We start from the raw sequence: 25394 nt of genomic DNA, 5'->3' as shown, positions 1-25394 counted from the left end.
CTAGGATCTGAAATTTGTGAAGAGATTACTTTCAATCAGCAAGTCCCACCTTTCAAGAGTCCATGCTTACATACCTAGAATTTATATATTCAGAAAGACTGAGGTTAATGTTCCACTTTAGGCAAGGCATTTTACCTGTTGATATAATTTTTTTGCACAGTGAGAAACATGGTGTGGCCATAAGCACACACTGAATATCAGATGTCTACATGTTATAGTTTTATTGCCTTGAGGCCTGAAATGTTGATGTTATCATATAATGTATGAATGATATAGTAACCAGCAAAATAGTAAATAAAGTAGGAAAAACAAAAAAAAGGCAAGTCATTGCTGACGAGGCATTAAAAATAGAAAAATAAAACAACTTGATTGTCTAAGTGTGCACACCTTCCAGTTTATACCTGGTAGAAAACAGCTTTTGCTTTGATAACAGGAGCAAGTTTGGAAAGTCTCTGCCTATGGAAGCCCATTCCCAACACTCAATAAAATAAAAAATGACTCAATTGTGGGGGTTTTCTCACAATTGTGACTTTATATCTCAGAATTCTGACTTTATATCTCAGAATTTTGAGTTTATATCTCGGAATTCTGACTTTTTTTCTCTCGCAAAAAAAAAATCGGAATTCCAAGATATAAAGTCAGAATTCTGAGAAATAAAGTCACAATTGCGAGAAAAAAACTCACAATTGAGTCGTTTTTTATTTTATTGAGTGGCCCTAATCGTCTTCCATACAGATCCCTGTCCAGCCCTATAGCATGATGCTGCCATCACCATGCTGAACGGTGACGTCAAAACTTAGTTAAGTGAACTGATGGGGAGACACACAGGCGGAGCCTTCACTCTGCTAATTAGAATGAATGAGGCATTCCTCTGCTATATATACTGCTGCTGGATGGTGTCTGGGAGACTGTTGGACTGCAGCAGACAGGAGGGAGAGGACCGACCTCTGTCATGTGATGGAACAGCAGTCGGTCCACCTGGTCAACCATCACTGGTGAGTGGTGAATTGTGTACAGTGAATGATATATAGGCAGGATATTCTCTTCATGTTAAATAACACTGTTTGCACTGTGGACTGCAGCATCTCAACTGCTTCTGTTTGGTTCTTTTTCTAACTGTCTGCCTAGAATTATAATTTTGCTCCTTTCTGGATCATATTGTCATGAAAATGCTTTTCTTCCAAAATTACTGTAATTGAAAGCATAATGTGTAAATACTGCCAATGATATTAGATCTGTTATTAACAAACTGATATTTACAATTCCATTTTAGTAATTAAGCTCAGTGGTTCCCAAACTGGGGTCCAGGGACCACCAGGGATCCTTGAAAGAGTCCCGGGGTCCCCGAGAAACTGAGGAATACATGAATTTCACTGTTATTTCACTCACTAGAGATTTGCGTGTTGACAGAATGTGTAAGGATGACTGTTTTGGTTGTAGGCTTCACTGTCCCCACCATTGCTATTAACTCTCAAACAGTAGGTTATAATTTAGTGTAGAATTGCATTACTGTCTTCATACTCTAAGATGAAAACAACAAAAATGTTCTCAGGTGGGGTTGCTTAGATAAAACCCTTGGTGTGATGCGAGTCTATTTGGGGGTCCTCGATATATGAAGAAGTTTGGGAATCATGTCGGCTGCAGCATTCTGACTGAGTTGTGTGGGCTGAAGGGAGTTCATAGGGACCCAGCCCTAAGGCAGTTGCAGTAATCCAGACTCCATCTCATTAAACTGAACGTTTTACTATGTGGTGTTATGGTTATGGATCAGTCTGAGTGCCTCTGTGTGTTTGATATGTTTTCCAGGCGATATGGGACAAGCACCTGAGCTCAACACCTCCAGCTGGCTCCGCCCCTGCTCTAACGGCTCCTCTCAGTCTCCCACTAGAGCAGCTTGCCCATACAGCACGGTCCAGCTGATCCTTATCGTCACGGTAACCGCCTCCCTCAGCATCATCACCGTCCTGGGTAACATGCTTGTTATTTTGTCAATCAAAGTCAACCGTCACCTAAGGACCGTCAACAACTACTTCCTGTTGAGCCTGGCGGTCGCTGACCTCATCATCGGTCTGGTCTCCATGAACCTGTACACTCTGTACCTGGTCCGGGGCCACTGGCCCCTGGGAGCTGTAGCCTGTGACCTGTGGCTGGTTCTGGACTACGTGGTCAGTAACGCCTCGGTCATGAACCTGCTCATCATCAGTTTAGATCGGTACTTCTGTATGACCCGCCCGCTCAGCTACCCCGCCAGGCGGACCGGCAGGATGGCCGGTCTGATGATCGCCGCCGCCTGGCTGCTTTCCTTCTTCCTCTGGGCTCCAGCTATTCTCTGCTGGCAGGCCATCACAGGCAAACGCATCGTCCCCGATGGAGAGTGTTACATCCAGCTGCTGGCCAGCCCCGCTGTCACGCTGGTGACCTCGCTACCTTCCTTTTACCTGCCGGCGCTCATCATGATCGGCCTGTACAGCCGCGTGTCGGCCGCCAGCCGCAGTCGACTGACCGCGCTCCAGTCAGATCAAGAGACGGTGAGGACGTCCAGTCCTTCCATCAAAGACTTCCTCCTGAAAAGGAAGAGCTGGGTGGCCAGCGACCCGGAGACTAAGACATGCTCGGACACTCTGAACCAATCAGAGTCCAGCAGCGCTCCGAAGCCCAGAAGGAACCGGAAAATGTCCCGAACACCTGGAGACTCTGAGCCTGCAGGTGGAGCTTCCTGCACGCTGCCCTCCTCTCCACGGTTTCACCCTCAGACCGCCACCCAGCACTCAAGGGAGGAAGACGACAGCAGCGTTCCCAAAATCCAAAACGACTCCTCACCCCATGTTCAACACCGCAGAGGAGCCTCGGCTGCCCTCTCCACCTTTCCCAGCTTCACTAAGTGTCAGGAACGAAGGAGGCGTCGAATAGTAGCGAGGGAGAGGAAGGTCACCAAGACCATCCTGGCCATTCTCCTGGCCTTCATCCTCACCTGGACGCCGTACAACATCATGGCGGTCATCGGCACCTTCTGTCACTTCTGTATCCCCGACCCCCTGTGGACCACAGGCTACTGGCTCTGCTACATCAACAGTGCCATCAACCCAGGCTGCTACGCTCTGTGCAACGTCACTTTCAGAAAAACCTTCCGCAGTCTTCTCCGATGCCACAGCAGAAAGCTGAGATGAGACCGTTGTGTTCAATTACACTGTTCACTTTCTTCGGTCAAAGATGCTCGTTGTCATCAATGGACTTGTAACTATGTCTATAACGTTAAAAAGGTCAGACTAGCAGTTAAAGGACTACACCGACTTTTTATCGTTTGAGTTTGACCCTTACCCAATATGTGATGCGAGGATTGGCCCAAAAATCATCTCTGTCCTGTGCCCATGCTAACGCTTTAGCATACAGTATGTTGAGTAATTGTAACCGACTAGCATTATCCTAATAGTGAGAAAATAAGAACTTTTAGCACCTCTAAGGCTGATGGTTAGTTAATTTTAATTGATGCATCTAAACCTGCCAGGCTTGTTCAGGGGATTGGTACTAGATTGGTAATAGATGTATAACTTTCAACAAGTTAGCCAAACAGCTAAAGTTGATGAGCTTGATTCGTACTAGACTTAACTACTGAAGGATGAGATTTTCCTTTCAGAAGTTATAAATCTACAGGCCACAGAATGAAAACCAGTACCAACTTTGGATTACTTAAAGGTTTATCTTCATACTGTGGATAATGCTAGTCGCCTACAATTACTTAACACATTTTACGCTAAAGCGGTGTGTGGGACCAAACTCCCAAAAAGTCTGTAGTCCTTTAAAGAAATCATCCTGCATCTAAACAGGTTCAATCCCCGCAACAGCCAAGCTAACGTGTCGATCAACAACCGTGCGTCCAAAGTGTCTTTGAGCAAGACATTGAAGCCCTACCTGCTCCAGTTACTCACTGTACATTCTGTGGTTTAAAGCTTCAGAATGTAAAAACAGTAAAGTTACACCAGAATGTTGACACTGATGATCTGACTGATGGCTGCATACTGTATGTAGGAATGTTCACTCTCTTGATTTGATCATTATCAGCAGTGAATTGTTTCTGTGTTGGAAGATTTTGTTGTCCTTTGACAGAGACTGACCATAATGTGATACTTGTGCATACTAATCAACACTGACAAAACTCCTTTCCAAACAAACAAACAAACTACTTGCAAACAATGTACAGTATTTAATTTGTCCATTTATACAAGTCTCATCTTGCAACGTCAATAATCTATAATTCAAAAATAGATTTTTATAGAGGATTTTACTATTCCAGATCCATCCAAGCTTTTGTTGAATTTCCACATTTTCACATTTTTAAAAGCTATGATTCTAAAATCTTCTAAAATATGACTTGCTGAATCCAGAAATTTGACATCTTGGACCGTTGAGGAGGGTTACAGACTGGATCAGAGCATTGCTTGGATGTTAACTTCTTTTCAGCTACTGTAAAAGCTTTAGGACTATCTGAAAATTCACTGTTAAAACAAACTATCAACTATGAGGATAGAATTATTCATTATTACCTAGTGGGAGAATATTGAAAAAACGTTCCATACTTAATCCAAATAAACACAAGAACATCAAATCAGAACTGATAATACAAGAAGAATAAAAGTTGAGGGAAGCCAAGAAATCAAAAGGTTGCTGATGTGTTTTGGAGGAGTCTCTCGGCTGTGTGTTTGATGAAGGAGGGAAGACGATTGTTCTGCTGGAGGAGGAGGAGAAACCTGCCGTCTTCTGCGTCTCTGTCATCCTCTAGTTTAGCTTCTTCTCCCCTGGTAAAAGACAGAGACAGTGTTGTGGAGGCTTCATGCTGTTGTCCCTGAGTTGTGGCCTATGTAAACCCAAGCCAAACTGTTTTTCTACAATAGTTCAGTGGTCTGTCACCATGTGCCATCGAGAGCTGTGTGTATTTTTGACTTTTCACTCCAACCAAACACTACAGCAGCTGATTTCACCGCTTAGTTCCTCCTCTCTGGTTGAAGATGTGCCAGTCAGTCACTAGTTATAGCATTTTAATATGTGTGGATAGAAGCATATTGATAATGTTACAAACAGACAACCTTATGAAAAAAGTCTCATTCACAGAACATGACAATAACAATGTGTGAAATGTGAGACTGAAAGTGCTATCCTGATAATTGTAGGTGCCATAATCTGCAACTCTAGTGACTTCATCCAATCAGAACATGGCAAGAAGTAAAGGAAAGAGAGGTATGGAAAGAGATTAGTGCCAGAAATATGGAAAGATTAGTGCCAGAAAAGATTGTATTTGAATTGCATAAATTTGAACTTGTCATGCTAATATTGAACTGTTGACTTAAAACAATATATTTGTTAAAAAATAAAAATAAAAAAAAATGTTTTTTTATTTGTAATGCACAATTTGAATTCGAATGCAATTGCTTGAAATTGAATGATTATTATTGAATTTAACTTTAAACTATAATTTGAAATTCGGTTTCCTAATTCAAATTCAGAATTGGATAAACCAAATTTATAATTATAGCTAAAACATAAATCCAATAATAATCCCATTCGATAAAATGTGATTATTATTGAGTTAGTTAAATTCAATAATAATCACATTCAGTTTCAAGTCATTGCATTCAAATTTTACCTTACACATTACATTTTTGAATGAATTTATTCAACAAATCAATTTTTTTAATTCACTGAATTCATTCAAGATCAATGCAGCATGACAAATTCAAGCTTATGCAATTCAAATACAATCTCTGTACTCGGCACTAATCTCTTTCCATACTTTGACAGGATATTGTTTAGTGGGGGAAGCTGCAGGTCCTACCTCTTGATTTCTTGACTTTGGGGGAGCAGGGTTTGGACACCTTGACGGTGGTTTGACACTCGGCGTTGAACATGGCTCTCTTCAGAGTTCCTGATCGACTCTTGGTGTTGGTGGCAGCATCACACTCCCCCCAGTGGCCGAACTTATACTTACAGTCACCTAGAGGAAATACACACCACTTTTAATGCATTTAATGCACTGTTTTAAATGTGTGCTACAGTATGAGTTCTGTTGTGACATCTATGGTGACAAGCGTTCAGTAATTCAGTGGTAGCTCCAGGCAAGCTGTCAGATGTGTTCCTGCCCAACAAGTTTGTCTAAGTGTCAACAGAGGAGAGTTCTTCACATTCTCCAGATATCTATGGTGGTGTTAAATTGTTTAAATGTTTTTAATTATGTAATTAAGTGTCATTTTGCCAAACTTGAGTGGAAAATTAGATTTTTCAATAAGCAGTTCACTGGACTGAATGAAGTCTGTCCTTTGCTGTTTGCTGCACCATGACAAAAAAAACAATAGTTCACCCCAAAATGACATCTGAGGCATTATCTTCTCACCCCCATCATAGTCGGTACTCCATTAAAGTTGGTAGGACCATCAAAGATACAGCGAGTTAGCATAGTAGTTCCATCTCAGCCTTCTCCCAAACTATTGCTATTACTTTTTACAGCTCAAAAAAACCCCCATAAAATGGCCATTAAATTTCTCCAAACAGCTCGTGCAGCATAATCCAAATGTTTTGTAGCCAAAAGACTGCAGTGTGGGTTCAAAAGTCCAACATTTACCTCATTATTCTACATTTTCCTCACTGACATGCTCTGGTGGCGTCGCCCCCTGCAGCGTTCTGGCAGGAGACTCACAGTAGACCACAGTGCTGCTGTTTGGCAATGAAACACTTGGATTATGATGCATGAGCTGTTTGGAAAAATTTGATGGACATTTAACGCTTTCTTTGGAGCTGTGAAAAGGGCCCATTTACTTCAATACTTTGGCTGAGATGGAACTAACTCGCCGTGTGTTTGGTGGTCCTACCAACTTCAATGGAATTTTGATTGACATGAGGGTGAGTCGTTGTTGACTGAATTTTCATTTTGGGGTGAACTATTCCTTTAACATGTTAGTCCTGAGTCTGGATGAAACAAAGAGACAATTAAGACCAGAACAAAACTCAAAATTATCTTGATGAGTGGAGGAATAGAGGGAAGAACCTGCCACTCATATATACTTCACCATATATACCTATACCACATATACAGTACTTATCACACATAGATGAAATATAATAGACTATCTACCACACATATACCTACCATCATACTTAACACCTATAAACCTGATGATTCCTACTACATACCTAATATACACTACCTACTACTACTCAAAACTTTTGACACACCACATTTTTACTATTTTTTTACTATTTTCCACATTTTAAAATAATAGTAAAGACATCAAAACTATGAAATAATACAAATTGAATTATGCAGCGACCAAAAAAGTGTTAAACAAATCAAAACTATCCTATCTAAAGTAACCGCCCTTGCCTTGATGGAAAGGCAAAGGCTTTGGAAAGAAATTCATACACAGGCATCAATTTGAATATTTATATTTGTCTAAGAAACTAATTTCATTTCATGCATTTAAGCAGAAGCCTTTAGACCAAAATGGCTTTAAGAGAATGAAAAACATAGTACATTCCGTGAGGTGTCGAAACCTTTGATTGGTAGTGTATATATACCATATACCCAACCATGTACCTACCATTTATGTACTATATACCTAGCACACAAACTGTATATCTGTCTCATACCCAGTGGTGGAATAAGTATTCAGATCTAAGATCTAGTAAAAGTAGCAATACCACAGTGTAAAAATACTTTGTTACGAGTAAAAGTCCTGCATTCAAAATCTTACTTAAGTCACAATACAAAAGTATTAGCATCAAAATAAACTTAAAGTAGCAAAAGTAAAAGTAGTCATTATGCAGAATGGCCCATTTCAGAATCATATATATCATGTTACTGGACTATAATTATTGATGCATGAATGTGTTCATCACTTTAATGTTGCAGCTGGTAAAGGTGGAGCTAATTTTAATTACTTAATATACTGCTGGGTAGCTTAACCTATAAAAAATATATCATAATTTATTAGTTGATTTATAATTTGCATTAATAATCTAAATCTGCAAAGTAACTAGTAACTAAACCTGTCAAATAAATGTAGTGGAGTAGAAGTATGAATTAGCATGGAAATACTCAAGTAAAGTACAAGTACCTCTAAATTGTACTTAAGTGCAGTACTTGAGTAAATGCACTTAGTTATATTCCACCACTGCTCATACCTACCACACCTTTAGGTTCAGGGTTAGTCATGTCTGTTAGGTTTAGGGTTAGCTGAGTCTTACTGATATCCTTCTTCCAGTTGCAGGGGATCCTGCAGGCGATCTTCTCGGTGCGTTCCTTGCAGGTCGCCTCCCTCAGACCGTCTCCACAGTTTCCAGACTCTGGCACACATTTCCCATACTGGGTTTCTGCACTGGAGCACTCTGAGGCAGCATTGGGTTTCTCCAGTGTCCTGCCTGGGTGAACAGAGAATCACATCTTCAGTCAGGGTTATGACACCTGGGTCTGAGTCCAAAAGTACAAGGTTTTGGTGTCAGATCTCCCCAGAATCAAAGAGCGAGGGCTTCTTTCTAGAGCTGCCATTTTCCACCGAGAGACGTTCAACAATCATACAGGGAGAAATCCATTGTAGAAGAGGAGAGAGACCAATTTCTCCACCCACAGGAGCAGGAGAGAGACCAGAATGCAATGCAGCAGAGAGACAGGTTGGGGTTTGAGTTAGGGGAATCAGTTTTTATCTCGCTCTCACTCTTACTACACTATGGCAATCGCTCTCTGCACCTACATGTATAACCCACAGCTGAAGGCGACAAGTTCTGTTGCATTGGGGCTTGTTAATTCTGTTGTCAGTTGGGGGTTATTGAAAGGCATTCTGGGAAATGTAGGAAATCACTAACTGAAGTAGAAGTAGACGAGGCAGATTGAGGAAATGTGGGTTCACCAAAAAAGTAAACTTCACATCACAGAATAACATCACAGATAATTTATGATATGATATATCACAGTGTAATAGGATTTTTCCTTTAAGAAAGAGTTTTTATCGTTATAATGGAGAACAAAGATCAAGCAACAATCACCAGAAAAAAAAAAAAAAATCAGAACATTCAGGACCATTGTTCCCCTTTAAGCTGATTTCTGTGAGCTACGTCAAATAATTTATCACACCGACCAAATAATATGCTGTCAGTCATCAGTTGTTTTGGCAGTTTTGATGGCAAATGTTATTTAGCTGAAGGGATTTTGTCATAGATTAGGGTTGAGTGAATTATGATCCCTGAGTAGAAAACAAGGATGGCACTCTTTTGGAGACTGCTGTCACATTCAGGAAGTTATCAAAATGATTTCATTCTGATCTGACATTTTAATTCACTACATATCTCACCTTTGCCCTTGTGTTTCTTGCTGGCCACGGCAGTGACCATGAGGGCCAGCAGCAGCAGCAGAGTCACGGACCAAACACTTCGCATTCTGCAACACAACAATCAGCAAGATGACACCAGGTCCAACACTTCAGTTTGACTCAACTCGAGTCTCAAATCAGTAGAAATTTAGTGTGGAAAAACTTGTATAAAACCCAATTACTCACTGTCTGTTTTTATTTTTTGTCCTAATCTGGTATTATTGGCTGATATGAAGCTGGTGTAGCGTGATCTGGCCTGCCTAGGTCTGCTTGGGCCAGATGGTCCAAATTTAGTCCAAATCAAATCTGCTCCCTTTTTAGCTTGGCCCCCAAATCTCAGAATGCTTAAGCCAACTAATCTGACTATTGTAGTTACGGCAGTCTGTACCTCCATTAGGATTATAAAAGTAGGCTAATGTATTCGGATATTGTTCCTATTCACATCGCACACATATTTTTTTTTATTTTGCGTGCTTATTCTGAATGTAGGATTTTTTTTTTTAACCCTTTTTCTCATCAGCAGTCAAAGGATTTGTGATGAAAGCGTTTCTGCACCAGGATCTGATGAGGTGCGAACAGCAGCCAGCAGCTCCGAGGAGGAGAAATGAAATTTGTGTCTCTGCCTTGAAAACAGGAGTCAATAACCCAGAAAGCTCTCTCTCTCTCTCTCTCTCTCTCTCTGTCTCTCTTTCTCTCTCTCTCTCTCTCTCTCTCTCTGTCTCTCTTTCTCTCTCTCTCTCTCTCTCTCTCTCTCTCTCTCTCTCTCTCTCTCTCTCTCCCTCTCTGTGTTTTCCTCTCTTGTTATTGTACTGAGAAATGACAGACTCTCTTTCAGGCCTCCATTAAAGCAATGGCCTTCTTTCACATGTCAGCTGGCAGAGCAAATCCTGCTCCTCTGCTCCTCCTGCGGCCTTTTATGAGGCAGAACCGGCTCTCAGCAGGCCTCCAGTCTGTCCTCCATCAATGAGGAGGAGGAGGGGTGGGGGGTGAGGAGGGGGTGGAGGAGTGGAGGGGGGGGGGGGGGGAGAGGCCAAGCAGCGTCTGAAAGAGCCCTTTAGAGTTCCCCTCAAAAGAATACTGATTCATTGGCCCAAAACAAAGCCTCTTCTAGCCTGGTTTCATTTCTCTAAAGCCTAACACAGATTCCATGCCACGTCTTCGGAGCTGCACCCCCGCCCGGGCCGCCATGAATAGAAACGTATTTGCATAAGAAAACAATGGAATCTTAGCATGAAGAAAAGGGGTGGGATGCTCCCTTTGGTAAAAAACGAGGAACAACATTTAGAGAACTTCCTCCTGAATCTTAGGGCTCGCTCTCCTTCCGGACATGAAACATGAAACAAATCGCATGAATCCCTGAAATCTGAGTTCTCACAGCGGTTAAAATCTTTAAAATCCTGATATGGACCTGCATTCCTGAACAAAGGGACAAACAGACACTAACAAACTGGACGCTCCGCTCTGAGAAAAAACCTTCCTGACACAAGGTGTGGTCTGAGTCTGATCAGACAGCACCGGCAGGAGGAAGTGAGGAAGCTGTGACAGTCCATTCCTCATTCTTTACTTGACCCGGGTCATTAAACCGCACAAACAAAAACATGAAGCAAATATTTACTCAGCTCATTTCTGACTTAAAAGAAAAAAAAAGATGTGTCAATTTTGATCAAGAAAACAGCACAGATATAGTTCTAATTGTTCTGTCTCGTCTGCTTCAGTAGTAATCCCATTCCCTGAACTGATTTATTAGACGTTTTGCTTTAATTGGAATAAAATAAAAGCCTGGTGCCTCCTGCAGAGCCGACCAGCACCTTCCCCTGCTCACTGACACTCAGCATGAAGTGAGTCCAGCTTCAGTTTAACACTTTCAACTCATCATAACTATGAATTATTACAAAGTGGCAAGAATATGAATGTTTTGATGTAAACTATGCCAGAGGCCAAAACATCTGCAGATCTGCCATCAATATATTTCCCTATTGGACCACATGTAAAACTTAATTAATGACAAACAATATTACATATTACAGTAGGCTATACTACCAGTACTGACTGCTTCCCAGGAGAGCTTTCTGTGTGAAATACAAATTCATCTCCTCACAAAGTAAAGAAGCCACTAAAGGATAATTTAGTTAGCAAGGAGAGATCATTACAAACGCTTTTATTAATTCTATCCTAAACAGCCTGCAGCCACACTAAGCAGTGAATGCTTCAATGTAAAAATATATAAAATGAAAACTTACTTGCTGGGCTCAGGGGAGCAGTCAGTTGAGCTGTGGAGTTGTCGCCTTCTGTCGCTGCCTGCCTATAACTGCTGCTACTGAACCCCCCCCCCCAGCCCCCCTCCTCCCCACACACACACACACACACACACTCCGCATATGGACAATACTGAAAATCAGTCTCATGATGACATCACAAGCTCACACTGCTTTAATCCATACAATGAGGGACAAAACAAGCTCAGCTCATTTGCATGGCGGTGCTTGTGATGAGCCTGTTCTGGCAGTTTCAGCCTCATCACTCACATGTTTCTGACATGTTTCTGACATGTTTCTGACATGTTTCTGACATGTTAGGGACAGGCATGCCAACTTACCGGTTGGGTTTGTCTTTCTACAGGTGTGTCGAGTGAGCGGCAACAGACCGGTAAGCAAATATTTGCTGAACCGACCGCTTTTCCATCTGTGCTGCAGGTAGGGCAGAGGTCACCTGCAGACAGGTGTGTGTGTGTGTGTGTGTGGGAACAACTGTTTCATCTGGGCCTGAGTCACCGAGCCGGCAGCCGGCTGGGTCAAAGTTCACTCAGTCAATTACAGTGTGAACAGATCTGGAGCTCTGCTGCAGTGCAACGCTCCACTGACTCTCAGTCTATATACGTATATTAGATTTTGGCATTTTTGCCTTTATTAGACAGTTCAAAGTAGAGAGAGGCAGGGAAGAGAGAGGGGCTGACTTGTGATGAAAGTCCTGGATTCATGTTTACGTACCGCTGGTTTATTGTTCCCATATTGGCTTTTTTGCACATCTATTAAGTCATATAAGATCCGTGGCATATGTATGATGTGTGATAATGTTTACGTGTCCTACATGTATGCAACTTAAGAAGTAGCCTGTGTATGAGCTTTGACTTATCTCTTTATTTTCACATCTCTTATCTCTCATTCTGTAATTGTTATATTAATACTAGTCCATTTTACCAATGGCTATTTGGTCCTATGTATGCCCTGTAAGCTACTTGAATTTAGTTTGGTTTATTATTATTATTATTATTATTATTGTTAACATTATTGTTAACATTATTGTCAATGTAGACCCAATGATTGTTTGGGGTTGGTGGGGGGTGATGATCTATATGTTTCAGGGGGAGGGAGGGAGGGAGTGGGGGAAAGGGTGATGGGGATTCTACTGTCAATGTAATTGTATTAAAATTCAATAAAATTGTATTGGAAAAAAAAAAAAAAAAAAAAAAGTCCTGGATTCAAACCCGGGACGTCGCACCCAAGTCTACTGAGCCACCAAGACAGCGCCACTCCAATCTAGTTTGTGTGGTTCTAGGTTTTCCCTCCCCAGTCTATGGCACGCGGCTCTGGGCTTCTCCTCTCTGTGGCAAACAGCCAATAGAATAAGAGCGGAGGAAAGCAGCAGATCTTGGGTCTGTCGCTTCCCTCCCAGCGCTCAAATGGATCAGTCATGCGTGGAGGCCATTGTTGGAGGCTGCAGCTGGGAAAGAGACCTCCTGGCCTCCTTCAGGTCCTCTCCCCTCCGGCCCCCTCTCATTTGTCAGTTTAACCTGCCTTCATCACCGCTGCCACGTTCCTTTCCTCTCATAACTCCAGTGAACTTTCTGAGATTCTTCAGGACTTCAGGATCCCATATTGCCCAGAATGCATTGTGATTGTTTGTAATTTTGTGTGCACGACCCACCGTGACAGAACAAGCAATATTAAGTGTAAACAAACAAATAACATTCAGAGAATTTGAACTTAAAAATAAAATTAACTCATCTGCAATATTTTATTACTCATTGCTCTGTGTAATTATTATTATTAAATACAATTATTAGGCGGTGGTGACATCACCTGGCACCAAAGATCAGCCAACAGCAGATGGCAATTTCAGCAGTATGCTTTTTATTATTAGATGTCAGGCTTTACACACATTTGGGTTTGGGGTTTAGTTCCTCTTTAAGTGATAATCTGTGAAATTCTTGTTTTTCTTGATTTTGGCGACACCTTTGATGATAAGCGGTCAATGCACCATAGCTCCTGCACCACATCGCTAGCTTGCCTGGGAAGCTAAGCAGGTCTGGCTGTGGTTAGTCCTTGGATGGGAGACCACCTGGTGCTGGAAGTGGTGTTGGAGGACCAGTAGGAGGTGCTCTTCCCTCTGGTCTCATGAATAATATCCCCAATGCCCCAGGGCAGAGACAGGGACTCTGTCCTGTGAGTGAGCACCGTCCTTCGGATGAGACGTTAAACCGAGGTCCTGACTCTGTGGTCAATAAAGATCCCATCGGCACTCATCGCAAGAGTAGGGGTGTAACCCCGGTGCCCTGGCAAAAAATTCCCAAACAGGCCTTCCTTCCATCATGGCCACCTAATCATCCCTCGTTACCTAATTGGCTCTTTCAGTCCTCTACTCTCCACTGAGATAGCTGATGTGTGGTGAGCGTTCTGGCGCAAACTGGCTGCCGTGCATCACCCAGGTGGGTGCTACACATCGGTGGTGGATGAGTTGAGACCCCCCCCCCCGCCCCCCCCCATCATATGTGAAGCGCTTTGAGTACCTAGAAAAGCGCTATATAAATGTAATCAATTAAATCAATTAATGCTGGAAGGCGTTTTGCGCAAATGAGAGCGAAACCTACCAGTCCAAAATACAAAAAAAAACATCTTCATCGCTCCTCATCCTCCTTTCTCATCTTGGAGACGGTTGCTTTCCTTTTCAGCAGCTCGCCTTCTTCTGAGATGTTTCTTTACCTTTTCTTTTCCTTGGATCTTCTGTTGATGCAGTTTGAGTTTCTCTTTTCTTTGTCTGTTCAGCCATGGTGGCTATCACTGCTCATGCTAACTACCCAGTTCTTCTTCTTCTGTTTATTCCAAACAAACCTAAGATGTAAAACGCATCACCAGTGGTAGAAGAAGTACTGAGATCTTTTACTTCAGTAAAAGTAGCAATACAACAATGTAAAGATACTCCATTACAAGTAAAAGTCCTGCATTCAAAATCTTACTTAAGTAAAAGTATATAAGTATTGGCAGCAAAATGTACTTAGAGTATCAAAGTAAATGTACTCATTATGCAAACTGTCACCATTTAGAGAGTTATATTTTTCATAAATTATTGGAATATTAATACTGATTCATTGACATACATGTACATGTAAGCAGCATTTTAAAGTTGTCAAAGTGAAGCTAATCTTAACAATTTAGCTATACTTTTGGGTAGTTTCAAATGTTTCAAATATAAAATATTGATCTGAAAGGTAACTAGTAACTATAGCTGTGAAATAAATGTAATGGAGTAAAAAGTACAATATTTCCCTCTAAAATGTAGTGGAGTATAAGTACAAAGTAGCATAAAATGGAAATACTCAAGTAAAGTACAAGTACCTCAAAATTGTACTTAAGTACAGTACTTGAGTAAATGTACTTAGTTACTTTCCACCACTGCGCATCACTTGTTATTTATTACTTTAAAGGCAAGTGCGTTCAAATCCTCTGCCCCCCTGCTCTGGCCCCGCCCCCTGCTCTTACCCCGCCCCCCCTGCTCTGACCCCGCCCCCCTGCTCTGACCCCGCCCCCCCCTGCTCTGACCCCGCCCCCCTGCTCTGACCCCGCCCCCTGCTCTCCAAGTCACCACTCGTGACGTTGGTCCTATGTATCGCCAAGTGCCGAGGGGAAGCGGAGCAGAGCCTGTTAAATGACGAATGAAACCAACATCAGAGAGCAGCAAGGAACCAAAGTCTGGAAACGCCCAGATTCCACCCAGCGAACCCTCTGAGTGAAAATCAACTGTGCCGACTGCATGTTTGAAGGTTTATTAGGCTCCAGACAGACAGTAACAAATCAGTTGGAAGAGCAAGATATACAGTAAGCAACACTTCATACAGGTCTGTCCATTATTTTGGTCACCGTTGTGTACAAAAGCTCATGACTTGAAATCTAATTACAAGAAGTCTATATTGGCCAGTGTAGTTGACTAACAGCTCTCTAAGCCTGAATTGCACAGCAACTCAAAACAAAGCACCAATAAAACAGAAATTTATTGCCCTTCCGAAGCTAAAAATGACACTGTGCTAATTAAAAAGCATCTTACAGCCTCCAGCCGTCCAGCCAGGTTCTGGGAAAATACTCAGCTGTTTGCTGTGGGAACGACACGGTCAGAAAAAAAAAGAGAAAAACTAAAAAATAACCTTTTTTTCTGACAGTGTGAATACAGTGTGTTGTTCACTGTTTCCTTGTGAATCAGCCCATGCTTATTTTTCAAATGTACAAAAGTAATAATGTGATTCAGCAGTTAAAATGGCAAAACAACAGAGGATTTTCCCCTCCCATCTTGGTTTAAGTTTGAATTGTCTCTTCTCATGAATAATTTAAAATACTTTTTGACAGAAAAATGTTACTGACATGCTAAATTGCAAGTCACTCAGAAATGATAAAACCAAACAAAAACAGTTAGCCAGTAATTATTCCAATGTTATATAATATGATGTAGACTGTAGTGCAATTATAAAATGTGGACTTGACCGCTTTGGCAGAATCTGGCTTCAGGTTCTGATGCTGTTTAAATTAAGTCTACTGGGCATTTCAGCTATTTACAGTAGATCCACATCACAATGACAGCATGTTGCTGAGAGCCATTTGCTTTACATTGATATAACAGAGACAAAATTACAAAAAAAAAAATTCAAAATGTATCATATGTTGACTGAAATATCTAAACTTCTGACTGAAATCCATCAAGAGGAAATCAAATCCACAAAAACGAGAAAGTGAGAAGCAACGGACGACAGAACGCTTGCTTCACTGTATTTGATCATAAGCAGATGTGTTTATCTCTACAGATAGTTTAGTAAATCATAAATAGCTAAATTCATTAGTGACAAAGTTAAATATCCAATGTCTGAACAAACACACTTTTATTTGAGTAAACAAATACATCCAAAAGGTCACTAAGACTGAAAAAAGACGAACGTTTTCGCAGCCGTCCTATCTGATATGGCAAAGCAACTAGTTCCATCATCTTCAGCTGCAGGCGGATGAATGCAGTCTCTGTTTGGTCCAAGCAGCTGTTGTCCAGTTCAACAGCACGTCCCGCAAAAAGATATCTTGTCATTTTACACGGAGCTCAAAACGCTAACGTTTGGTCAATAAAGCCACATTCACAAACATCCAGGATCTGAAAGTCCTTTGTGGCCTGCAGAAAGTAGTTTGAATTCACTTTAGTGTCCAGTGGCTCGCTGTATGTTGAACCCGACCAGAGGACAGAGGCATTTTCAGGCACCAACAAACCCTCGGTCTGTCTTTAAAAACCCTCATCTGTCTTTACGAACCTTCATCTGTCTCCGCAAACCCTCATCTGACTTTATAAACTCTCATCCGTCTCCGGAAACCCTAATCTGTCTCCACAAACCCTTTACAAACCCTCGTCTGTCCTTACAAACCTTCATCTCTTTACAAACATTCGCCCATCTCTACAAACCCTCATCTGTCTTTAAAAACTCTTGTTTGTCTAACTCTCGTCCGCTTTCGCAAACCCTTTGTCTGTCTCTGCAAACTTTGTCTTCCTCTACAAACCCTCGTCTGTCTTTAAAAGCTTTCATCCGTCTCCACAAACCCTCGCTTGGCTTTACAAACCCTCGTCCATCTCGACAAACCCTCATCTGTCTCCATAAACCCTCAACTGGCTTTACAAACCCTCGTATGTCTTTACAAACCCTCATCTGTCTCCACAAACCCTTATCTGTCTTTGCAAACACTGGTCTGTCTTTAAAAACCCTTGTCTGTCTTCACAAACCCTCGTCCGTCTCTACAAACCCTCATCTGTCTCCATAAACCCTCAACTGGCTTTAGAAACCCTTGTATGTCTTTACAAACTCTCATCTGTCTCCACAAACCCTCATCTGTCTTTAAATACTCTCCTCTGTCCTTACAAACCCTAATCTGTCTCCACAAACCCGAATCTATCTTTACAAACTCATCCGTTTCTAGAAACCCTTGTCCGTCTCCACAAACCTTTTGTCTACCTTTACAAACTCTTGCTCTTCTCCAGAAACCCTAATCTGTCTCTACAAACCCTTTGTCTATGTTGACAAACCCTCGACTGTCTTTACGAACCCTTGTCTCTCTCCCCAAACCCTGCCTGTCTCCATCTCTACCTGTCTAAAGCCACTTCCCTCTCGTCCTGTCTGTCTACCTACAGCAGAGAAGCACTAGCTGATTTGTTGCCGTCTAGACTGGGTGCCAGGCAGCACCGGCCCGGTCTGAAGGGACTTTTCTTCTTTGACTCTGGCTTTTTCTCTTGGGAGGAGAACACAGAGACAGATGTTTGTGAGTCGGGGGGGGGGGGAGTGAGGGGGTTAAATGAATCACAGAGACACAGAGAGACAGAGACAGAGACAGACGGACAGTTGTTGACAGACAGGGTGGTGGTCAGATGGTCAGATGGTCAGACAGCCGTCTCCTGGTCTTCTCTCTGGATCATCTGGTAATGTTGGCGGTTCTCCAGGTATTCGGCCAGTTCCTGGTCCTCGGCCTTCTCAGCATGCTGTTTGGGCGTCTCACCCTGACAGGAGGAGTGACCTTTTAGTGCAATCTCTCATTTTAGAATCGCTTTTGTCCCCGAGCGCTAAAAACTAGATGCTCGGGAGGAACTCCTCTAGAAACCTCATTCTCTGTGTGTCCGTCAGTTCGTGCCGTTAGTTTGCTTCCTTGTATTTTATTCTGTTGCAGCTGCCGACTTTGTAACTAAGCTCCAGTAACTAGTATGCAGTTGCAGTATTTAAGGACCTTGAGTTATCTGTAAATACCTGTTCCAGTAGCAGCTCCAGGGCTGTAGGGGTGGGTAGCCTTTTTGTTTAAGTACTCTGTTTTCTCATGTTTTGGTTTAGGGAGTTAGGTTAGCTACCTATGTTCTTTTGTTTCTCTTTATTTTTGATAGGTAAGTTTAGGGTGACCATATTTTCAAACCCCCAAACCGGGACCCTTAAGTGTAGCGCACGTTCATGCACGTGCACATGTATGTGCTTATACACGCACCATAGGCGTTTTCATCAGGATGGGGGACAATTATTTCAGCGCTAAGCACACCTAGAGACTGACACCTTTCAACACCATGGACAGAGTAAATGAAAAATGATGTTTTGTCTCCAAAAATCCACAAATCCACCTTGACAAAAAAAAAAAAATTATATTATTGTTAAATTTGTCAAGTTTGTTAAATTGGTAGCTCAAGGTATTTGGTAAACATGGTCATAGATACTGCTTGTTATGTAGTATGTGTGCATGTGTGTGTGTGTATGTATGTATGTGTATATAAGTGTGTGTGTGTATGCATATGTATACATATAGAGAGTCTAAATTGATGATGACAAGCAAATTTTACTTAAAAACTCATAAAATGAGGTATGGTAGGAATATTATTGCAATATTTCTGTTTTGTTTGACATCACACCTAACATTATTATTATACAACACATTCTTAATATTGATGCACCTGCCTATCTACCTTTAGATGAAGTTTGAATAAAAAGTAGCCCAAGAAGAAATACATATTTCTCCTGAGTAATCTGAAGAATTTATGCACGTGAGAACTATTTGTACTTTTTAAATGTATTCTAATATATTGAAATGTATTATAACATATTGGAATTACATTTTTGAGTAGTAAGCCCAACACTAACAGGTATTCTATTATGTTGAGATAAGATAGATAGATAGATAGATAGATAGATAGATGCTCAGAAAGTGGAAGAGCATGAGGGACAGAAATGAAAAGAGAGAGAATAAAAGAAGAGAGAAAGCCTCAGCTCCTCAGAGTGAAACTCGGCTCCGTACCAGCAGTGGACACACTAAGTGACACATGAACTCCTTTCATTTGCTGGGAGGAGGAAAAAAAACTGAGATTATGGGCTGTTTCCTGTTGCCACTGGCTTCACCATGGCAACGGAGCGCTGCGGCCATTGTGTCTGTCGGAGCGAGGCCGGGGATCCTGCGGTGCTTCGTTTCTCAATGACACACAACATTAATCACTTTATAGAAGTAGGTCAAATACTGCTGGAGAGCCATTTAAACACTGGTAGGACTATACAGGCTGGTGGCAGTCACTCTGCTTCACAACGCCACACTGAGGCTCAGACAGTCCAGTGAACTACAGCAGAACTGGCTGACAGCATGTATGTGTGAACAGGGTTAGTGTGGCGTTAAAGGAAAAATCCACCCTAAGACACCTAAAACCCTAAAACAGCTACTGGTGATACACTCTACATGTCTGGGTCCATTTGGTTGTTTGGTGTAACCTCCAGATATTTCCAGCAGCTACGATGGAGTTTGATATGAGAAAATGTTTCAGGATGTAAAACATCAGCGGTAAACGTCAAGTTTTGGTGTCAGTCCCTCAGAATCAAAGAGCGAGGGCTTCTTTCTAGAGCCGCCATTTTGCACCGAGAGACGTTCAACAATCATACAGGGAGAAATCCATCGTAGAAGAGGAGAGAGACCAATTTCTCCACCCACAGGAGCAGGAGAGAGACCAGAATGCAACGCAGCAGAGAGACAGTGGTTTTTGAGTTTTGAGTAAAGTAGTAGTTGAGTTTAAAGTAGTAGTTGGTGTTAGTGTTAGTGTGTTGACAGGTGTTGTCGGTGTTGGTGTTTACCTGCAGGTCCGTCTTCATCAGCGACGCTCCGGCCTCCACCAGGAAGTGACAGATACTCCTCTGGCAGGAAGTGGCTGCTTTATGGAGCGCTGTCTCACCTCTGAGGACACACACACACACACACACACACACACAAACAATAACTATTAGTCATACATAAAGGAATAGACACATATCTGTTATCTCTGCAGTCCGCTCACCCTGTCTGTTACATAACAAGACCTAGTGCTTCAGATCTACGTCTATCAATAATGGTTTCAGATCTAAATGGGTTTACTATGGGACTGAAGGACTGAAGGAGATGCAGTATAGATGTTGTTTCACTGTGTTCAGACAACATCAGGCAAACAAGAGCCTCCACCAGAGGCAACTGTGTAGTGCAACTCAGTTGCTCTGAATTTGGCTGATCAGCTTTTTCCATTAGAGCTACAAACATTTGGAACTCTATTCCCAGCAGTATCAAGACAAAGTTAAAATTTTACCAGTTTTAAATTACAACTAAAATCATGGCTGAAATCAAACCAATCATGTGACCATTAGCTCCCTTAAGATACCAAGCATAGGGCACTTTTTGTATGTGTTGTATTTTATAATTTTTATGTACTGGACACTGAAATTTTAACTTTTGTTGTAAAGTATTTTGTAAAACTTCCCTGTCTTTGTATCACCTGCCCAGGGACTGCCGATGAAATTTAGCTTTCTAGCTAATTCTGGGACAGTTACTAACTGTCTATTGTCCCTGTTAAATAAAAAAAAATAAAATAAAAAAATAGATGGACAGATATTTCACTTACGTCGCTTTTTCTGTTATGTCCAGGTGAGATGTGGGCACTGAACACAGAGGGGCAGAAACACAATGCACTTAGAAAAACACCTGATCCAGTAAACTGTATGCATTAAGAGGAGCAGTGTTTTGCACTCCCAACACCAACCTCAACACTGTCTGTCTGTCAAAGCAGGAAGCGCTAACTAATCAATCACTATCAGACGGACCAATAGGATTTCAGCTTATTGCTCATTGACTCTGTCCAAACTGGAGATTGTGCGTTCATGTGCTGGTGTGAAGATCAGACATCCAGGACTTCAAATTCAGCTGCTAAACAACACTGCATTCATGTTCTTTTTTGTCAGAAACGATAAACAAACATGGACGTCCTGCAAAGGATGAATGGATTTGGCGGCTTGTTGCTTTTCCAAAGCTCTCGTTACGATGCAAAGTTTCTTTGTGCTTTGAGAGCGAGGAGAAGAGAAAGTGTATCAGATATGTGAGAAAGTAGATTTTAGCAGTTTGACTGACAGAAAACTGGATTTTTTCACCATGTTGAAAAGGTTAAAGGTTACCGTACAGTCACAGAGTCATAGAGTCATACAGTCATACAGTCATACAGTTGTACAGTCATAGAGTCATAGAGTCATAGAGTCATGGTCATAACTGAAATTGTTAGTTGTTGTTAATTGAAAATCAAAACTAATGAATGTTGTGTTTGCCAGGAGGAAAACCAACAAGCCTGTAGCACACCATGAAAGAAAACCACTGTCTTCCTTTGCTTCGTGCTCTAAAATATAAACATACTATGTACATACCTCCATAGATAACACATACATACATCATACATACACCAGTGTTTCCCCTCTGTGTATTCTACCATGGTGGCCCGTCAAGATAAGATCATTACATTACACTTAAAGTGTTTGCAAAATAATTGTATTTTTCCTCTACATTAATCTGTAGGTAAAGAGGCTGCAGCATGAGAAACACTTGTGTTCCTCATCCTGATCTGGTCATCATCTCAACATTTACATGCAAGTGTAATACAAGCCCTCTTTCATGCAGAGTCCAGCTTAATCTGCCATCTACTGGCTGAAAGAGAGAGATTGCAGAGCGCAACCTTTGGTTTGCAATTCAGATTGATGCATTAAACTGCAGGTGAAAACTGAGCTGAGGAATCACCAGCAGGGGGCGCAGCTGCCTGCTGCTCCACCAGCAGCTGAGGAGCTGCACATCTCTTCTCTAAGACAGTGACTCTCAACCTTTTTCATATCAAGGACCCCCATTTGATTATATTTTTTCTAGCGGACCCAAATCTAAGAATATTTTTATTGTTACAAATGATTTTGTCCAGAATTCCTTGACTATCTGCATTGTAGGCAGATAGATAACAGTGATTCTATGACCAAAACAGTCATTCTTCTGCATTCTCTAATTGTGTTAACTTCTTGTAAATGAAATAATGCTGAAGTTTAACAATTCATCAATTTGCTGAGGACCCCCTGGAACACCTCTCATGGACCCCTGGTGGTCCCTGGACCCCTCTCTCTGCCTACAATGTAGATAGTCAAGGAATTCTGGACAAAATCATTTCTAACAATAAAAATACTCTCATATTTGGGTCAGAGAGAAAAAATATAATCAAATGGGGGTCCGTGGCCCTAATGTGGACTAAATCAGGGGTCCTTGATATGAAAAAGGTTGAGAATCACTGTCCTACATGATATGGCTTGGCACTTCCTACCACCACAGTGAGATAAAAGTTACAGGGGAAACACTGCTGTACCGACACCAGGACCCCAGGACCCCAGGACCCCAGGACCCCAGGACCCCAGGACCCCAGGACCCCAGGCTCTCACCGTTGTCGACGAGGTACTTGACGGCCTCCTTGCTGCCGGCCTGCACGGCGTGGTGCAGCAGCGTGCAGCCGGCTCCGTCCTGCAGCAGCAGGTCGGCCCCCTGCTGGTGCAGCGCCACCAGCTGCACACACACACACACACACACACACACACACACACACACACACACAGGAAAACACTTTCATTTTGTTCACTTTAGTTCTGCACATTAGTTAACGTCATTACAGACTAAGGTAATAATGCTAAAGATGAAAGACTAAGATACTAAGTTCAGGCTCCAGTTACAAACCTGAGAGGAGCTTATAGCAAAGAGTTGAAATGAAAGACAGTTCAAGAGTTAACTGCAAATAACTGTCCCTGACTGCACAATTGCAAATGAAAAAGGATATTTTTGTGCCGAGATGGACACCTGTAATTCTGTATATGACTGAATAGAAGAATACTTTAAAAAAATATATATATATATACAGTACTGTGCAAAAGTCTTAGGCATATGTCAAAGAAATCCATAAAGCGAAGATGCTTTCAAAACGAATGAAATTAAAAGTTTCTGAATATCAAAAATGTACAATAAACAGCAGTCTACTGACACACTAATGCAGAAAACAAATAAACATCGAAGACTTCTAAGAAATTTATATAAAAAAATCTAGGGTGCCTAAGACTTTTGCACAGTACTGTATATACCTATTTCTCTTTTTTATTTATTTATTTATTTATTTGTTTTTATTTTATTTTAGTATTTTTTATTTTATTTATTTATTTATTTATTTTTGCTTGCGATATTCTCTTTAAATAATGTCTTTTCCCTCTTAAAAACTCTGACTGGTAACTGAAAATGTTGGATGAGCTTGGCTGTCAAGGAACGTTCAAGATCGTATGTGATCAATGTATTATTCTGATACTAAATAAAATAAGTAAAAAAAAATAAATAAATAACTGTCCCAAATCACATTTAGAATAAAACAATAAAGATTTAGATGGATTTTGTACAAGGAAGAACTTGATCTCGGGTCTTGCTGTGCAGATCATGATTTTACAGAAGAAGTCAAGTGAAACCTAACAGCAGAGAGCCGGTCAGATTAGTGACTCACTCTGTCCAGATCTTCAGTCTTGACGCAGTTGATCAACTCTAACTCTGGAAAACAGAAACAGATCCATTACTGACTGACTGCTTACAATGCAGAACACAGTCAGTCAGTTCAGTCAAACTACTTTGCCTATTACTGCCAGCTGGAAGTGAAGCTACTGTAAACACTGCAATGTTTACCTCAGTTACACACACACAGTCAGAATGCTGGTGATTAATATATAGATCATTTATCCAAATTGCACTGTATGGGTTCTTAACATTTAGTCTAGGCCAGTGGTTCTCAACGTGGGGTCCGGGGATCACCAGGGGTCCTTGAGGGGGTCCCAGGGGGTCCCCAGCAAATTGATGAATTGTTAAACTTAAAGAATATAGAAGATTGACTGTTTTGATCATAGTTTCTCTGTTATCTTTCTACCTACAATACAGATAGTCATGGAATTCAAGACAAAATCATATCTAACAATAAAAATATTCTCAGATTTGGGTCCGAGAGACAAAATCTCAATGGTGGACTGTCCAAATGGGGGTCCGTGGCTCTAATGTGGACTAAATTAGGGGTCCTTGATATGAAAAAGGTTGAGAATCACTGGTCTAGGCACAGAACAGGTTCAAGAGCTTTTCTAGTGTTAAGGATTTGTTCCCAAATAACGACAAATCTGAACAAACCATTTACCTTTTTCAGTGTCACGTGAGGTAGCGCTGGTAGAACTGGAAACAGCAGCAAAGAGACCCAGAGGAAAGCAAATGAAAAACAGTTAGAGATGAACGTAAAGGACAGCGGAGTGCAGATCATCACCACCGTACCATCAAACCACCACAGAAACTAAACACTACGCACAACAGCAAGAGATGGAGCGGCTCACACACAAAATGGAGTCATACCTAAGCATGGGTCTGAAATCAGCAAGGGTTGTATTGGAGCGATGGACATTGAGAATCTTTGCCCCTCTCCTTTGGATCAGATACAAGACACAGTGTGGACAAGATGGACAGTTTACAGGTTCAGCAGTACAACAACAGCAAAGTTTAGCACAAGTAGCTGGTGTGAACAGAGCAGTACCATGTATTACCCTGTAGTACCATGTAGTACCATGTATTACCATGTATTACCATGTAGTACCATGTAGTAACTTTTAGACAAGCTGACAACCAGCTGACTATAGAGAGCCTAAGTCCCTCCCCTTCCGGTGGACCACCATGGGACCTTATTTCGGAAGAAATATGTACGGTAGTCAGGTGGAAAGTAACTAAGTACATTTACTCGAATACTGTACTTAAGTACAATTTTGAGGTACTTGTACTTTACTTGAGTATTACCATTTTATGCTACTTTATACTTCCACTCCACTACATTTCAGAGGGAAATATTGTACTTTTTACTCCACTAGATTTATTTGATAACTTAAGTTACTAGTTACTTTGCAGATTCAGATTATTAATACAAAAT

General features: G+C 41.5%; 3 protein-coding genes across 3 annotated transcripts in view; 1 reads left to right on the top strand and 2 right to left on the bottom strand.

Annotated features, from left to right (window-relative positions):
* The first annotated feature begins 1811 nt into the window (after nt 1-1811).
* LOC139660682 (muscarinic acetylcholine receptor M4-like) lies at nt 1812-3167 on the top strand. Its single transcript, XM_071538887.1, has 2 exons — nt 1812-2645; nt 2700-3167. The coding sequence occupies exons 1-2, from the start codon at nt 1812-1814 to the stop codon at nt 3165-3167; spliced, it is 1302 nt and encodes a 433-aa protein (XP_071394988.1).
* Nucleotides 3168-4186: 1019 nt separating this feature from the next.
* LOC139660744 (midkine-B-like) lies at nt 4187-11659 on the bottom strand. The gene is made up of 5 exons (XM_071538960.1): nt 11591-11659; nt 9333-9418; nt 8233-8406; nt 5828-5986; nt 4187-4793 (listed from the first exon to the last, which is right to left on the bottom strand). Exons 2-5 carry the CDS (start codon nt 9415-9417, stop codon nt 4774-4776), a joined length of 438 nt encoding a protein of 145 aa, XP_071395061.1. The 5' UTR covers nt 9418; nt 11591-11659; the 3' UTR covers nt 4187-4773.
* A 3715-nt stretch (nt 11660-15374) lies between these two features.
* Nucleotides 15375-25394, bottom strand: part of LOC139660673 (diacylglycerol kinase zeta-like) — a 59725-nt gene continuing 49705 nt past the window's right edge. Inside the window, 7 exon segments of the mRNA XM_071538881.1 lie at nt 15375-18137; nt 20227-20326; nt 21021-21057; nt 22855-22975; nt 23949-23992; nt 24621-24655; nt 24830-24898. Coding sequence (XP_071394982.1) covers nt 18021-18137; nt 20227-20326; nt 21021-21057; nt 22855-22975; nt 23949-23992; nt 24621-24655; nt 24830-24898 — 523 coding nt within the window. The 3' untranslated portion in view covers nt 15375-18020.

The sequence above is a fragment of the Centroberyx affinis genome, unplaced genomic scaffold (genome assembly GCF_046629955.1).
Source record: "Centroberyx affinis isolate AG114_WGS23_722 - 3 ecotype Tasmania unplaced genomic scaffold, CSIRO-AGI_Caff_v1 ptg000200l_1, whole genome shotgun sequence".
In the NCBI taxonomy this organism is placed as follows: domain Eukaryota; kingdom Metazoa; phylum Chordata; class Actinopteri; order Beryciformes; family Berycidae; genus Centroberyx; species Centroberyx affinis.
The sequence above is the reverse complement of the archived record's forward strand: the minus strand, read 5'-3'. Positions and strand labels throughout refer to the sequence as shown.

Excerpts from the sequence above, each read along its gene's own strand:
- LOC139660682 (XM_071538887.1), top strand. The coding sequence starts at position 1,812 with ATGGGACAAGCACCTGAGCTCAACACCTCCAGCTGGCTCCGCCCCTGC. Across the intron at positions 2,646-2,699 it reads ACCAATCAGAGTCCAGCAGC|CCTGCAGGTGGAGCTTCCTG; the intron begins GCTCCGAAGCCC and ends GGAGACTCTGAG.
- LOC139660744 (XM_071538960.1), bottom strand. The coding sequence starts at position 9,417 with ATGCGAAGTGTTTGGTCCGTGACTCTGCTGCTGCTGCTGGCCCTCATG. Across the intron at positions 5,987-8,232 it reads CAACTGGAAGAAGGATATCA|GTGACTGTAAGTATAAGTTC; the intron begins GTAAGACTCAGC and ends TATTTCCTCTAG. Across the intron at positions 4,794-5,827 it reads CAAAGTCAAGAAATCAAGAG|GGGAGAAGAAGCTAAACTAG; the intron begins GTAGGACCTGCA and ends GTCTTTTACCAG.